The sequence below is a fragment of the Hydra viridissima genome, unplaced genomic scaffold (assembly GCF_058129835.1).
Source record: "Hydra viridissima isolate aposymbiotic clone 2 unplaced genomic scaffold, HvirCarnegie_v1 scaffold_1, whole genome shotgun sequence".
In the NCBI taxonomy this organism is placed as follows: domain Eukaryota; kingdom Metazoa; phylum Cnidaria; class Hydrozoa; order Anthoathecata; family Hydridae; genus Hydra; species Hydra viridissima.
In genome coordinates this window covers 15,133,376-15,148,945 of record NW_028324300.1, presented here as the reverse complement: position 1 = coordinate 15,148,945, position 15,570 = coordinate 15,133,376, and the positions used below count along the sequence as shown (strand labels likewise).

The window sequence follows — 15,570 nt, the reverse complement described above, 5'->3', positions numbered from 1 at the left end:
CACACGACGATTACAAAAAATGTCTCGAAACCAAAAAAGAAAAGTTAAACAAAATGAATGTCATCCGATCCCATTTGCATGACGTTTACACGGAGGAAATCAACAAAACCTCTCTCAGCTCCGACGATGATAAAAGAATCATTTTGGATGATGGGATACACACGTTGGCTTATGGTCATTACAAAAAAAGACCCGATTGCATTGCTTATTCGGTCGATAAACCTTGTTTCAACTTGATCGATTATGATAAGTTTTTCGATCCAGACACAGAGCCAGAGGAAGAGCCAGAGGAATAACCAGAGGAATAACCAGAGGAATAACCAGAGGAATAGACAAAAAGGTAAGTGACAAAAAGGTAAGTGACAAAAAAATGCGGGAAAAAAGGACGCAAAGTTCAGCTTTGACTCTTATGCTCAACCCCCTCTCGTCGAGCTCGTCGATTATTTGAAAAGCCCAGTCTTTTACAACAGCGAAAGGGTTCAATTTGGAAACACGTCTTATTGCGGTCACTTGTGTCTTTACGTCTTGAAAAAATGTGAAGAGGGAAACAGCTTTCAAGACGTTGTCAACACCCTTTGGTGATCACTTGCGAATTAAAAAAAATTTTCACCCTTTTAAAAAATGATTGACAAATTCAACAGAAACGAGTTCAGCGCTTATTTAGAAAATCTTACAGCAGACTCAACAAGCAACGTTTATATCAAAACGGATGGATCCAGCACCATCACTTCAGACATTGATTTTAACTCTCAAAAAATCATCAACCTGGCAGAACCAACCAACTCGCACGACGCCGCCACAAAAAATTACGTTGACACGCATTCGACAGGAGGAACTACTGTAGGAACGACTGACTTAAATTTGAATTCGCATAAACTGATCAATGTGCTCGACCCTTCAAACGCGCAAGACGCCGCGACAAAAAGTTACGCAGACGTTTTGTTACAAAAATCCAACTTTTTAGGGCTTGTTTCAAATTCAAGCTTTTCGTCCTTTGGATTAAAATCGCAAACGGTAGCATCAGCCGCCACGACAACAGTTTTTACTTACTCGGACGGACCTGGAGTTCTGAGAAGGTTATGGCTGGCTCTCAGTGGAAACTTTCCTGGAAATGTTTTCATTCGAATATTTACAGATGGCGAGATTAACGTTGGAAATTATTCAGAAACCACGGAAGGAATAGGAGTGGACAACACTGGACTTGCTTGCGACTTGCTTTTTTCTCCCATCGGCGGACCTTTTTACGCCAATTCTTTGCAAGGATGCAACGTTTTAAGCAACACTTCGTTGGGAGGATATTTTACTCTTGACATGCCGTTCAGGACAAACATCAGCATCCAATTGGTCAACAAAAATACATCTACAATCACTTACTGGATTCAACCGTTCATTTCCACTCTTGCTTCCATTCCTGCCTCCATCCCTCTTTTCAAACTTTACTGCAAGACCTTCAGATATTTAAACACCACTTACGGAAACGAATATGTTTTGCTTGACACAAATGGAAAAGGAAATGGAGTTTTTCTAAAATACATCAGGATGCACATCATCGGCGCTTCTGGAAGCTGGTGGGAATCGAGAGCCAGAATGTACGACAGCAATTTACCTCCTGGAAACGGAACCGTTCTCAGTCCTTGGACACCTTATAATACAAACAATTACACTACTTTTTCTGGATATGACGGTAACAGCAAATGCATCTTTTCCTCGTCTGGATTGAAAGATTTTTATTTGTCTTCTTGGAACGGATTAAACGTATCCTCGTTCAACAACACTGCTGTTACAATCCAACTCCACCATCGGATCCACCACAACCCTTTCCTTTTACAGAAATTTTGGAGAAGCAGATTCCATGCCCAGCGTCGCAGCCGGAAGAAGGCTCGTCGTCACTCTCAACTCCGGCGACGCGCAAGTCGGTCAATCCGGAAGCTTTAACCTTCTTCTCGGACAAGCCTATTATTACGCCTAATTCGCAAGATTTAATCACCTTTGCAAAAATTAAATTTTTTCATTACGCGTGTTTATCACGTTATGAAAAAAATGTTTTCTCATCGTCACCCTCGCCGTCTTTGCCACCCCTCACCCTCGCCGTCTTCACCACCCCTCACCCTCGTCAAACATTTTCAACACCGCGATTATACAAAAATATTCAGAACGGAGATCAAAAATGAAAATGAGCCAGAACCCGCATTTTATAGTAGTATTGCCCTTCTACAAAATGATTATTGTGGAGGCAATGAAATACAAAATAGCAATGAAGAATGTGGTACTAAAGCGTTCACTAAAGATATTTTTGCAGAAACAAAGCAAAAGTCAAATTTCAGACTTATTTTTTTTAAAAAAAATTTGTGTCTGATAATGGATAAAGGGTCTAATAACAAAAACATTATTTTCAAATATTTATACTACATATTATTTCAAAAGAATTACATTTTATATTTCAAAATAGTATTATATATGAAAAAAAACAATTTCACTAAAAAATAAAGTGATAAATTAAAACATTCCAAAAACAATTTGGATCTGATATTGTTAGAAAATAATAATCCTCACATAGAATAATTCTGTTGTGTTGCTTTTTTAAAACTTTGTGAAAATTTTAGCTGTGAAAATTTTCACAAAGTTTTGTTTGTATTGTTGCTTTTTCTGGAGAGAGTTTTTTTTTATATCATCTATTTCTATTTGTTTTTGCATTAGTTCTTTATCAAGATCATGAATTTCATTATATTGCTTTTTTGTATTTTTTTCTTTATTAAAAGATTTTTGTTTAACGTTAAACTTTGTTCTTTTTCATGTGTTAATGAGCAAGATGCTATCACTGGTTTCGTAAAAGTTTTCTTTTCTGTTTCTATAAGTGGCCCAATAATTTCAGAAGACCTGTCTCCATATGTGATCTCTATTGACTTACATATGTAAATGGTATACTTACATATGTAAATGGTATATATATGTGTAGGTATATATATATATATATATATATATATATATATATATATATATATATATATATATATATATATATATATATACACACATAGTATTATGTAGTATTAGTATTGAGAAAACTAATTTTGTTTAAAGTAATTTTCTCAGTATTTGTAAAAAAAGCCATTATTTTCATTAAAATATTAGAAAAAAGATAAATAAAATACATTGTAGTATAGTATCATCCCCAAAAGGTGTCAAAGTAGGATTCTGTATTTTCTTGAACATTTCCATGTATTTTAATTCAAATGGAATCTGTTAAAATGGAGAAATCAAGAGAAATTGTCTTGATCACTTAAGTGGTACATATGACCAACCGTTGTTTACCAACAACTAAGGATTTGGAACTGAAAGTGCCAAGATGAATTTATTTTTCTGATGAAAAATACATAGCAAGAACTTTTTTTTTTTTACTGTTATTAACTTTTTATTTAATCGTATATTACACAAATATCATTACACGGAATTTGTTTCAGTAAAAGGTTTTTCCCGTAAAAAAAATCCATTACCGCTATTGGTTGCGAAGTGCATTTTCCGATAAACGCCCTATATTCAACGCCTCGACTATTTTTCAAGGTCGACTTTCTCAAGCACGAACTTGAAATTTTCAAGTCTCGTTTACGCATTCGCTCAAGTCAATTTTTTAAGTCTGACTTGACAAAGTCGAACTTGAGATTTCAAGTCGAACTTGACTCAAGTTCGGTTCTTGCATTCCACCCATAGAATCCTAAAACACTTCGTTGGAAAACTTAATGGATGGGATGATATAATTAGCTTTCTTATTGCTACTTTGACAGAATTAAACTGATATTGCTTCTGGAAGGATGGGCAGCTTTTAACAAGAGCTATGTTATTTAAAGAAAATAATTTCTATCTAAAAAGATTTATTGAAAATAAACAAACAAAGTTTTTAATACGAATAACATGTTAATAACAGCTTGAATGAACCTTATACAAATTAAAACTGAATAATGCATAACATAACTAAAGTATATAAATAAAACAATTAAAATGAAACTTGTTTCCGGATGAAGAGTTGAAAAAAAACTACTGAAATAATGTTTTATAGAAACAAACATCTACAGCTGGCATGTATGGGTACATAGAAACAATGTCTTTTACTTTCTCACTAGAAATTTTAATATTATGTCGAAAACAAGATGCCAATGGAATTGATGGTTCTTCAAGATTACTTCCTGATCCTCTAGTGTTTTTTGGCTTAGACAGCCGTACCTCCTTATAAATATCTGTAAAACGATTCTTGAAATACACATGACCAGGAGCATTAGACCTATATACAAGTGTTTTGACATTAAAGTATGGAACCTTATGGTAGTTCATAAGACAGGCACTTTTTGAGAAATTTTTAATGTCCTTTTTTTGCATTTGGTATACAAAAAATGGTTTACGTTGGTTAACATTCAATATTGGTTTTATCAACTCGGGAGGGCTGAATATTTCTGCCGAATGTAATGATTTCTCAATCTGACTATGTATATTATCACATTCTTGAATGGAGCTATGCCCTGGCTCATAACACTTTTGTTCAATGATTTTAATATTTGGATGATCAATAAGAAACTCACGCAATGCAGCTGACGTATGACCGTTTCTATTTTGTGGAACACAAGAATCAAACCAAAGTAAAAACTTGTCAATATTAGGAAGATCCTTGTAAACTTGATTTAGCATACATATCACAGCACTGGCAATATCGTTACTGGAACGACCAGACATACCTTCATGCCATAATACACAATATGCTTTTTTGTTCAGGAAGAGTAACCTGTTAAATTATAACAACTGAGCTTTCTTTTATAAAAGAAGTTTCCCACGTTACTTTTTGGCAAGCTCAAGACATTTTGTAGATCAATACAAACTATGGTTGTGGTAGGGACTTCAACTTTCTATCTTTATCTCTCTCGATCTTTGTTTCATTTTTTGATACAATATGCTTGTTATACTTTTGGATTTGTTCTTCACTTGCATTTTCAATAATGCAAAATTGGTAGCATGTATCACATAGATCTTTTTTTGGCTTTTGAAATTCAATATTAAATTTGGTGTTAAAAATATTGCAGTGCATACATTCCTTTGCTGGTAAAATTTTATATTGAGTGCAATATGTTAAATACAAATCATAAAGTTTCTTCAAATTTAATGAACCATCAAAGTATTGTTTGCAGGAAATGCTTCGACAATAATGTGACTCAACTCGTGGAAACAAGTTAATATGGTTTTCTATACTCTGTTTAGTCATTTCAAGAACTTTTTTTTTACAATGTTTCCTCCATTTTGTAGGGGCAGGAATACCAGTTTCAAGCTTATTTTCATGATAGTATGATATTTGCCTGCTGCTGATGTCTAATGTAGACAAATAAAACACCTTACATACACGATGTTTGACATTATCAACAAAGAAATTGTAAAAATAAGTATATTTTCTTCTTGATTTGCTTACTTAATTAATCTGAGTCATTTTTTTATCTAATCGCTCAGTAGTTTTACTAAAAAAGTGTTGCTTTTCAATCTGAGACATTCCCCACAATCCATTAAATAATTTTTTTCTCTCGTCTTCTGAAATTTTCACGGAACACTTAAACTTGCAACAATTTCCACAATTTTTTTTATTTTTAATACTTTTTGGTTGAATAACCTTGCCCCTGGTATTTATATATTCTTTTCCTGGATGGAGATGATGATGATGATGATGATGATGATGATGATGATGATGATGATGATGATGATGATGATGATGATGATGATGATGATGATGATGATGATGATGATGATGATGATGATGATGATGATGATGATGATGATGATGATGTAGAAGATGAAGATGATGTCGACGGTAATGATGACAATGATGATGATAATAAGGATGATTTTGCAATACAGATAGTTTTATGAAACTTATATGATTGATATTCTTTTAATGCATTGAATTTCATTTTGCATGCAGAACATACAAGTGTCAACATTTTTTAAGCAGGGAATTAATTTTTTTACTTGAAATCAAGTCGTCATAATAAATATTTTCTTTGCATTGTGGGCAAAATGTTTTATTTAAATGCTTTTGTTTCATTTCTTCAACTAGACATAAAAAGCAAAACAAATGTTCACATCGTTTTAGTGTAACAGGTAATTTTGGTATTTTATTACACATACAGCATAGACATAGCTCTAAGTAAGTGTTTAGTTCATTTTTAAGCTCTGATATATCTATATTTTCACTCAGGCTGTATATAGTGTTAAGTGTTAAGCTTTCTTTTATTGATGTAGGCATGGGAACTGTCCAACGTTTATTTTTTCCAGGTCTTGCTAAAAAATCTTTCTTTGTTTTCAAAATTGATTGTGTGCCTATTGCTCCCTTTCGTAGTTTCTCAGCCATCTGACACACTACACAGTTGCTGTTGTGTAGCTGCCAGCCAGAAAATAAAGTCACAGATGTTGTTTTTTTCCTTTTGCTAACATTATTAACTGTGCAGTAACATTTTATTACATTTATGACATATTCTTTTGGGATGAACACTCTCTATATTTGTCAGTTTGACAAAAAAAACTTCTTCTATTTTGATTTTCAGGCTAATACTCATAGCTTTTTTCCGAGCCATTTGCCACAAACTCTGCACATGAATTTCAAATTTGTGTTGTTTAGTTCCATCTAAAGACAAAAAAATAATATTAGAGAATGCAAATTTATAAACAACGCTAGCAGGTTGAGTTGAGTTGTAGCACTTATACATAGTTTAGAACCAGCCAAAAACGGTGCAATATTGTCATCACTTGTAAGCCATCAACGTAAAGTAAAAAAATTGAATGCTCAGTAAAACTTGCTTTTTTGTTTTGTATATAGACTGAATTTCAGTTTTAAAAAAAAAGTCTAGAAATTCTACGATCAGATTTTATTTTATCCTGACTTTAAAATTCTCAATTTTACCTTTACCGACAAGCTGCTTTTTCAGTTTTTTATATTCGTGCGCAATCAAATTTCAAGGTTTTTTTAAGGCTGATGTAAACTTTGCTTATAATAGGAACTATCCCTACTTACATTTTTTTTTAGAAGATTCCTATTTGTAAAATTATTTGAGAAAATGTTAGGATTGCAGCTATTGATAAATCATAAATTTTTTTCATGTTTACATCGCTTTCGATTTCTATTTTTGGAGCATGCGCATAATAACTAGCGCTGTTTCGCTTTATGTAAACGACCGTGAATGCAATGTAAAATCGAGTGTATAAAAAAATCGATTCAGAAAAAATGTTAGATGAAAGAACTTTAGTTTCGTCCAAACAAAAAACACTAGAAATCTCTAATGGTGAACAGTATGTTTTTAAGTACCCTTTTTTTTTTCGGGTTTTGACTAATCTTAAATTATCAGGTAAATCCCCTGTATCTTTGTTTCTTTACAAGCTCTTGCTTTAAGTCTGTTTTCACCTAGCTATGTTGAACATCAGTTTTAAAATTATATTCTTAAAAATCTTTATACTAGTTACATATTTATACTGTTATATAACTATTTAATTTTATTAGAAGATATGGAAGCAACCTCCCATCTCAAGAAGCAGATTCGTTGCCTTTAGTTAACAATGATGTTAGTTTATTGCATGAAGTTCCGGATGAAAATGATAAAAAAGAAACTCAGCATATTACATACTGCTCTGATGAGAATCCAAAAGCGAAATTATTACTTAATCCTAAAACTTCTCCCAAAGGTTATTTAACTTTTCCCTATTATTTTATGTTGATAACCCAGTTACAGTCTACCTCCTTTTCCTGAATTAGATTTTCCTGAATTTGATGAATTAAAATGAATTACCTTGTGCTAATATAAAAGGTAAATCACACTATTTTTTCATTAATAGTAAAGAAAAGTTAAAGCAATAACTTTTTTTGGTTAAATTATTTAATGATGTAATTTTGTAGTGTATGATTGTATAACTTCGGAGGATAGACTGCAAGAAAATTTTGACTGCAGAACAGATAAAGTAATTAATTTATTTTGGTAAAAGATCTTTCTTTGAATACTTAGATCAATTTTTAAGCTCTTAAATTTAAAGCATATTCATTCATATTTTATATGAAAAACATTTTGTTAACCCTTTTACAGTCCTGTATTTTTTAAGGGTCTGTGTATCGTTATTATTTTGAAATGATACAGTAACTGGGTTTTAAAAATACCGATAACTATAAAGATTTGCTAAAGGTCTTTGGAAATGCAAAGATAATATAACAATAAAATATTGTTATATAGCGATAATATCGTATGATTTTTCAACATAAAAAAAGCATATCATTACCACACTGTTCTCCAAATTGACTACCAAGTTGAAACTCTCCCCAATCATATGCATTAGTAAACACAATATATGTTATCAGAAAAATCTGAATTAAGTACTAAATATGTATATTTTCAAAATTAAAACACATAATTTTTAGCTTTTTTTTCTTCCAAAGTTTTAATAAAGTCAGCCATTATGGTAGTCAAAATAACCCATTTATATTTATTTCATTTACAAAAAAATCATAAAATAAATACATTTGTATCACAAATGATATTAGCGTTAATGTTTGTTTAAATTAAAATTTACTACAGCAGATTTTAGCTTTTCTCCATAACTTTTGTGTGCTATGTTTCTTTTATAGTTCATCCAAGTTTTTTTACATTTGTGATGAACAGATTCACAATATTGTTCTGTTAACTAAGCTAATATTATTGTGTTCTACAAAGAGGAGAATATGACACACTAAAATATGTATTTTCCATGAAACTGTCAAGTCATAGCCAAAAACATCTTTTGTATCTAGTTGAAGACTAGTAAATGAACTTTTGAAATCTTCAATTTTAACAGAAATATCTGTAACCTTTTCCAAACCAAACACAGATGATTTCACTAATGAAAACTTAGACAAAAAATTATTGGTAAAATATTGGTTGTTGTAGTTAAGGTAACATCCCTCTCCAAAATATCTAACAGGGACATAAATCTATTAGCCTGTTTCCATCTAAACCTACACCATGGTACCCTCCTCATTAAAATGTAATGTGTTTTCAACCAGCTTTGAAAAGCTGGCTAAACATATAAAAGCAAAGTACAAAGTTTATCCACAACTCCCATCATAATGTGAAGCTCAGGTGGAGGAAATATGCATTCAAGAAAAGTTTCTTGATGTTCTTTTAAGTAAATGAAATGAGGATTTATTACATTTTTGTATTCGTGCATTTTCAATCTTTTTTTTCCACCATATACATATTGATCATAATATAAGTCTATTGAGCCCAACATTCTTAGTGTCCCTGCTTTAAGAGAACATTCTCCTTCACAATACAGACAGACATATTTGCCTGAGTGACTTGAAAGTCCGAAAACACTATTTGCACACTTTAGATCAAATGCCATACTGAAGTTCACTTCTTCAAGTTGAAGAGGTGCCAATAATTTTTGGAGATTTGCTATTATCCTCTGAGACCATCTCCACAATGGCAAGAATATAGCATTGCTTCACACCAGAATCTTCATATATTTCATATTTCATATATTTTCAAAACATTAACAATAACTTTTAAGAAGTTTTGATCACCATCTAAAGATATTCAGAGTTTCCTGCATTTTAACATTAATGCTCAATTTTACAGCACTTGTAGGATTTCTGCATAAAGTGGAACATAATTTTTTGGTTTTATTTTTATAGAGCTCTAATACATTTGATAGCTCCATAATAGTTTGGAATGAGATATGATTTACTTTCTTATGTTATATATATATATATATATATATATATATATATATATATATATATATATATATATATATATATATATATATATATATATATATTAAAGTACCATTTATATACTCTCTAACCAGCTGGAAAGATATGCAGTTTCACCTATGTTCAGACTAAACAAGTTTCTTCTGCAGTTGCAACACACTACTGATGGACAAATTTCAAGATCAGAATCAAAATTTGGCTTAATATTATTTTGAGTTTTCTCACATACTGAGAGTGATATGGGCGTTAGGATTTGATCTGATATTTATTTATTGTATTTATTTATCAGGCAAACTGCACAAGTTGATAATTTAATGTTTGCTGCCATGTTGGAAAATGGTACTTTTTATCTGGAGAGCAGCCGTAAGTGGGTTATTTTGATTACCATAATGGCTGACTTCATTAAAACTTTGGAAGAAAAAATGCCAACAGCTGTGCGTTTTAATTTTGAAAATATACATATTTAGCACTCAGTTTTGATTTTTCTGACAACATATATTGTGTTTACTAATGCATATAATTGATTAAATGTAAAAAAGTCAGGAATGGGGAGATTTTCAGCCTGGCGGTCAATTTGGAGAATAGTGTTGCTTCACTTTTTCTTACGGGATTTTTGTAGACATAGTTAATATATATAATTGGGAATGATTAACTTTTAAAAACGGTAAAGATTGGCAAAACGACATCTTGACACGACTTAAAGATTTATAATATATTTGAACTAATGTTTGGCATTTTTAAAAAAAAAAATTGAAATATTGTTAAAAACACCGTTATTTTATATATCATTATTTATAGGTATCTCTCGTTATTTTTATGTATTACGATAATAACGATAAAAAAAAGCGATATTATCGTTTCAAACGATAAGTTATCGTTTCATAGACAAACTCATATCGTTTGATATCGTTTTTGTTTGATATCATTATCGTTTGATATCGTTTTCGTTTCAAAATATCGGTTCATACCGATTCCGATACGCAGACCCATAGTATTTTTTAAAATTACGGTCGCTGTAAGTCCAGCGTTTTTTTTGGAAGTGGTCTCTAAATGTCCGGTGTTTTTTCAAAATCTCCATCTTTTTTAACTATTAAATTTAAAAATGTGTAACTTTAAAATTTTTAAAATTAAATTAAAAAATGCTTTAAACCGTAATATTATGGCGTGGACATTTGAGAATCACTTTCAGTTTGCATAATATTAAGGCATGGACTGTTTAACAGCTAAAAGCGAAAAAACATTTAAAATCATTTAAATTTTTTAAACTGTTAAAGAGCTGAGGCATTTTTAAATTGAAAATTTTTAAGCTATTAATGAGCTAAGGCATGATGAATACAACTGTTACTTAGTAAATGAAGAACTTTTAGTTAATTTAAATCACTGAAGAATTGTTCGGCATCAGTTTTAACTTTTTTATTTTTTACAATAAATAAATAAAATCATCTTAAATTTTTCAAAATTTTCATATTTTTAAATTTTTCAACTAATCATACCAGGATCATCGTTTTGTGCATGAGTTTTTATAAAATCAATTTCTTACATTTCCAGGGTTTAAAAAGAAATGTGACTAATCTGTAATCCTTCAGTTGTTTCTTTATACCTTTTTGTTTTTTTTTAGGAAAAAATAATAAAATAATTTTATAGATATACTTATAATATTATTAAGTTTGTCATCCTTTTGTTCAGCCATTAATTGTGTAAACAAGCGTGGAAAGAACGTTGGACTGTGAAAGATAAACTTATAGCTTTGAGGATAATGTATTGCAGTCCACAAGCTTTTAAAATGCTTAGAAGAGTTTTTTTCATTACCTGCTCGAAGCACAATTTTAATGTTTCTTGAAAAATCTGTTGGGAGCCTAGAACCTGGGTTTTCTAACAAAGTTATGGCTCTACAAAAAAATGAGAGTGGACAGTATGACAAAATTGGAACGGAACTGTAGCCTTGTATGGATGAAATGTCTTTAAAGCAACATCTTGATTTTGACATAAACAGTGGCGAGGTCATTAGAATTCAATATAATAGCAAGTCAGTGAACCAAATTCTGGTATTGGTGTTTATTTTTATAGTAATAATTTCATGTGCTCAACCAATTTAGCTAGGATAGTACAAATATTTAGTAGTCAAGTTGTTGCTACTGCTTTAAATGTATATGCTTCTGTCAAACTATTGCCTGAAAATGTTTTGTCTACAGCATTTTTTTTTTTTTAATTACGGATTGTTTGTTTGACTTACTGAACTCTTGTAATCTAAAAGCAGATAAACCAACAAGTTCTGCTTTAACCCTATGTAATAAGTTTACACAACAGTTCAAAGATTTGAAAGTTTGGATTAAGGGGTTGCATTTTTGTGGTTTTCGCAGTCAAAAAGCTTTATCCAGCTATTACAGTTTAGATGTAACTATTTCTAATATTATCTCACAAACGAATTGCTTTATGAGGATTTCTTTTATGTTAGCGCAGCTCAGTTTAATCAGGGCTGTGTAGAAAATGTCTTAGCACCAGCACGAAGTAAAGGAAGTTGGGATGTGAGACCAACAGCAATCCAAAATCAAATCAGATATCAAAACGTGTTAGTACTCCTTTCAATAGAACAATCTAATTCTAGCAGTAATTGTCTCCCAGAGTCAGACTTCTCTGTTGCAGTTACAATTGATTCAATTACCAACATAGCATTTGAGTACCAATTCTCTAAAACTAAACTAGTTTTTTTCGACAGCCACCTACATTCTTTAAAAAAAATTTGAAACTTGTGTACCAAATGTTTCAAGTAATTTAGTTTTCTCACACTCTGTAAAAGAGGTTTTGAAATCAATTGCTGATTATTTGATAAAGAAGATTCAAATTTGTCAAAAATGTATTCAAGTTCTTTCAAGTTTGACACCAAGTAAAAGTAATTTATTTAATAGTGATTCTTTTTTACAAAACGTACTTCAAGAAATGGAAACTGTTTTTTTAATGAAAACGAAAGTTTTGTTAAATAAAACAAATATTACACAACAAATTATTGAAATAATAAAAAGTGATTGCAATTTTATATATCTTTATAATGAACATGTTGATCTTACCTTTCACTTGAAAGAAAATTTAATTCGAAACTTTATCTGAGAATATCATATTTTATAAGGTTCGAGATATAATATCTTATAAGGTTCGAGATGTAATCGAGATATGGCACCATGAAACAAAACATGTAAAAAAAGGTTGGCTTGTATTATCCATGCTTAACTTTATTTCTAAGTTATTTTTCAAAAAAATCTCTTGAAAAAGGTTTTTTCTTATCCTTCTCAGTATCTTCAGCTATTGAATATCTAAATAGGGAATATATTTTTAAACTAATAAGAAACGAATAAATAATTAGTGATGTGCGAAACCAAGATTTTAAGTTCGAAACGATTCGAAACGAAACTAAGCCACTTTCGTTCCAATTCAATTCGATTCGAAAGTGCGCCGCACTGATATTGAAATTTGGTATTTAAATAGCAATAATTTATAGTGTGTGACAGAACACAGAACAGAAACGATACATTTTATATTCAATAACCAATCATATTGCAGTTTTACAATGTAAACAAAATACTAAGCAACACAGACGAGACTCTTGAGTCAAATAAAAGTGAATGAAATCAAATGAGACTAGTACCATACAATTCAATTACAATGTGTAATAAATTAAGTAAAAAAAAAAACAAGTCAAGTATTTGCAATGCAGTGCATTGAATAAAGACTAGGACTAGGATTATATTTACAGTTATAGTTTAACAGATAATACAATACAAATACAAGTACAATGCTATAATGAATGAAAATGCAATACAGTTATGTAAAGTGGTAGTATATGCATAGGCAATGGTTCCAGAGAGTCCGAGATTTTAATCTACAATGTACTGTACTGGCTGTGGCTGGCAGGGCAGTCTGGCTTCGGTACGCTACTGCTATCTGCTATACTACAAAATTTCGTGAAGAATTTAGTTCAGTCACATACTCAGAGAGCAGATTACATGGCCTTCTGGTAATAATGTTACCAGACGTCGAGTTAAATCTCTCCGAATTTACAGAGGTTGTTGGAATAGCCAATAAAGTCCTCGCTATTCTTGAGAGTTTCGGCAGAAGGTAATGATTAACTTTCCACCAATCAAGTACATTGGCATTCCCTCCAATAGGAGGTTCAATCATATACATTCTAACCTCCTCTTGCACAGAAGCTGCATCATTAACTGGCAGCATCCTATTCGTAGTTGCTTGTTGTAAGCATGCAGTCGAAGTCATCCCATAAACTGCTTGGCTTGGAGGCTGCAGCTGATGTCCAAGTGCTGAACCTGAACCATAACTAGCACTTCCAAAAGCAGGAGCGGGAGCGCCAGCACTAGAAGATGTTCCTACAAAGTATTATATAATATAAATAGCTTTAAAACTAAAATAGCAAACAAAAATGAAAACGTATGCATTATTGTTTTATTATTCATCAGTAACTAAATTAAACCACAATGCAGTAAATCGGAAAGTTAAATCTAAACTGCAGGCCATTTCTATTACCATCAAGTCTTAATCAGTGTTAATCACGTAACATAAAACGTAATAGTTTTGGAAGTGTAACTTGAATTAAGTTCGTGTCATAGTCGCTCAAGGCGACATGTCCACTTCCACCAACACCAGTACTGCCACAAGATCGGAATTCCTTAGAGTACTGATGAAGACTGCCTACAACAGTAGCTTGCTGTTGTTTAGAGAAGAAGATGGATTTGCAGCGTGGATCAAGAAACGTACGCGCTGCATCAAGCAAAGCTGATATGAATTGTGGAAATCGTCGGTCTATTTTTGACTTTAATTTTCGAGCAAGAAGTACACCACAACCTTTATGTGAAGAATCATTGATAAATCGCTGCAATTGCTGATTTAAGCCATGCCAAGCCGGAATTTTCATAGACGTCGTTGGGTAGTTCTTGCCACATAATTTTTTACTTGCTTGTTCAAATGGAGCAAGAATTGTGTGATAGCCTTCAGCAAGCTTCCATTCTGCATTAGGCAAATTATCAATTTTTTCACTTATTGCTAGCTCGGCAGATTTAGCATCTTTTTCTTCGCATAATCTCTTCAGTATAAAGTAATCCGAGTTCCACCTAGTAGCAACATTGATTATCAGTTCTCGTTCTGCCTTTCCTAATTGCTTCTGCTCTCTGTGCAAATTCTGTGTAGCCTGGAACTATAGTGATAATGTGACACAATACGATTGCTTTTTGAAAGGACAGTCTGCATTCCATCAATTTCACTCACGGCATCATTGATGGTTAATTGTAAAGTGTAATCAAAACAAGAATGATCATAAAATGATTTTGAGAGATTCATGAAGCTCTCCATATTACTGCTATTATCACGCAACGCATAAATTGGAGCAGTCCGAGGAAGTTCCCAATTATCAATAGTCTTGTCTAAAGGTTAAAGAACGCTTTCGCCAGTAGGTTCTCCAGGAAATGGCTTGTTTTCTAATGCAAATGTCTTTAGCTCAAATTCAGGACTTACATATGACAGACATAAAGAAGTAAATGGATCTTGCGCCATCGAAGTCCACAGGTCAGTCGTGAATGAATATAAGGGAACATCTTCAAAATCTCGATATATTTCATTAGCGGTTTTCTGTTTTACACAACAATATAACTCAGGTACAACTGATTTTGAAAACGTAGTTCTGCTTGGCACCAGATATTGTAGTTCCATTTCATACATACATACATACATACATACATACATACATACATACATACATACATACATACATACATACATACATACATACATACATACATACATAC

At 31.8% G+C, this 15,570-nt stretch overlaps 3 protein-coding genes and 1 pseudogene across 3 annotated transcripts; 1 reads left to right on the top strand and 3 right to left on the bottom strand.

Moving 5' to 3' along the window:
- Positions 1–3,963: 3,963 nt before the first annotated feature.
- Positions 3,964–4,770, bottom strand: LOC149893523 (uncharacterized). The gene has a single exon (XM_090087514.1). It carries the CDS (start codon positions 4,720–4,722, stop codon positions 4,033–4,035), a length of 690 nt encoding a protein of 229 aa, XP_089943640.1. The 5' UTR covers positions 4,723–4,770; the 3' UTR covers positions 3,964–4,032.
- A 114-nt stretch (positions 4,771–4,884) lies between these two features.
- LOC149893522 (uncharacterized) lies at positions 4,885–6,379 on the bottom strand (annotated as a pseudogene).
- An 870-nt stretch (positions 6,380–7,249) lies between these two features.
- Positions 7,250–9,274, top strand: LOC149893521 (uncharacterized). Its single transcript, XM_090068349.1, has 3 exons — positions 7,250–7,314; positions 7,523–7,704; positions 7,916–9,274. Exons 1-3 carry the CDS (start codon positions 7,250–7,252, stop codon positions 7,996–7,998), a joined length of 330 nt encoding a protein of 109 aa, XP_089924475.1. The 3' UTR covers positions 7,999–9,274.
- A 5,041-nt stretch (positions 9,275–14,315) lies between these two features.
- LOC149893520 (zinc finger BED domain-containing protein 4-like) lies at positions 14,316–15,118 on the bottom strand. The gene is made up of 2 exons (XM_090068257.1): positions 15,035–15,118; positions 14,316–14,963 (listed from the first exon to the last, which is right to left on the bottom strand). Exons 1-2 carry the CDS (start codon positions 15,116–15,118, stop codon positions 14,316–14,318), a joined length of 732 nt encoding a protein of 243 aa, XP_089924383.1.
- Between the last annotated feature and the right edge of the window lie 452 nt (positions 15,119–15,570).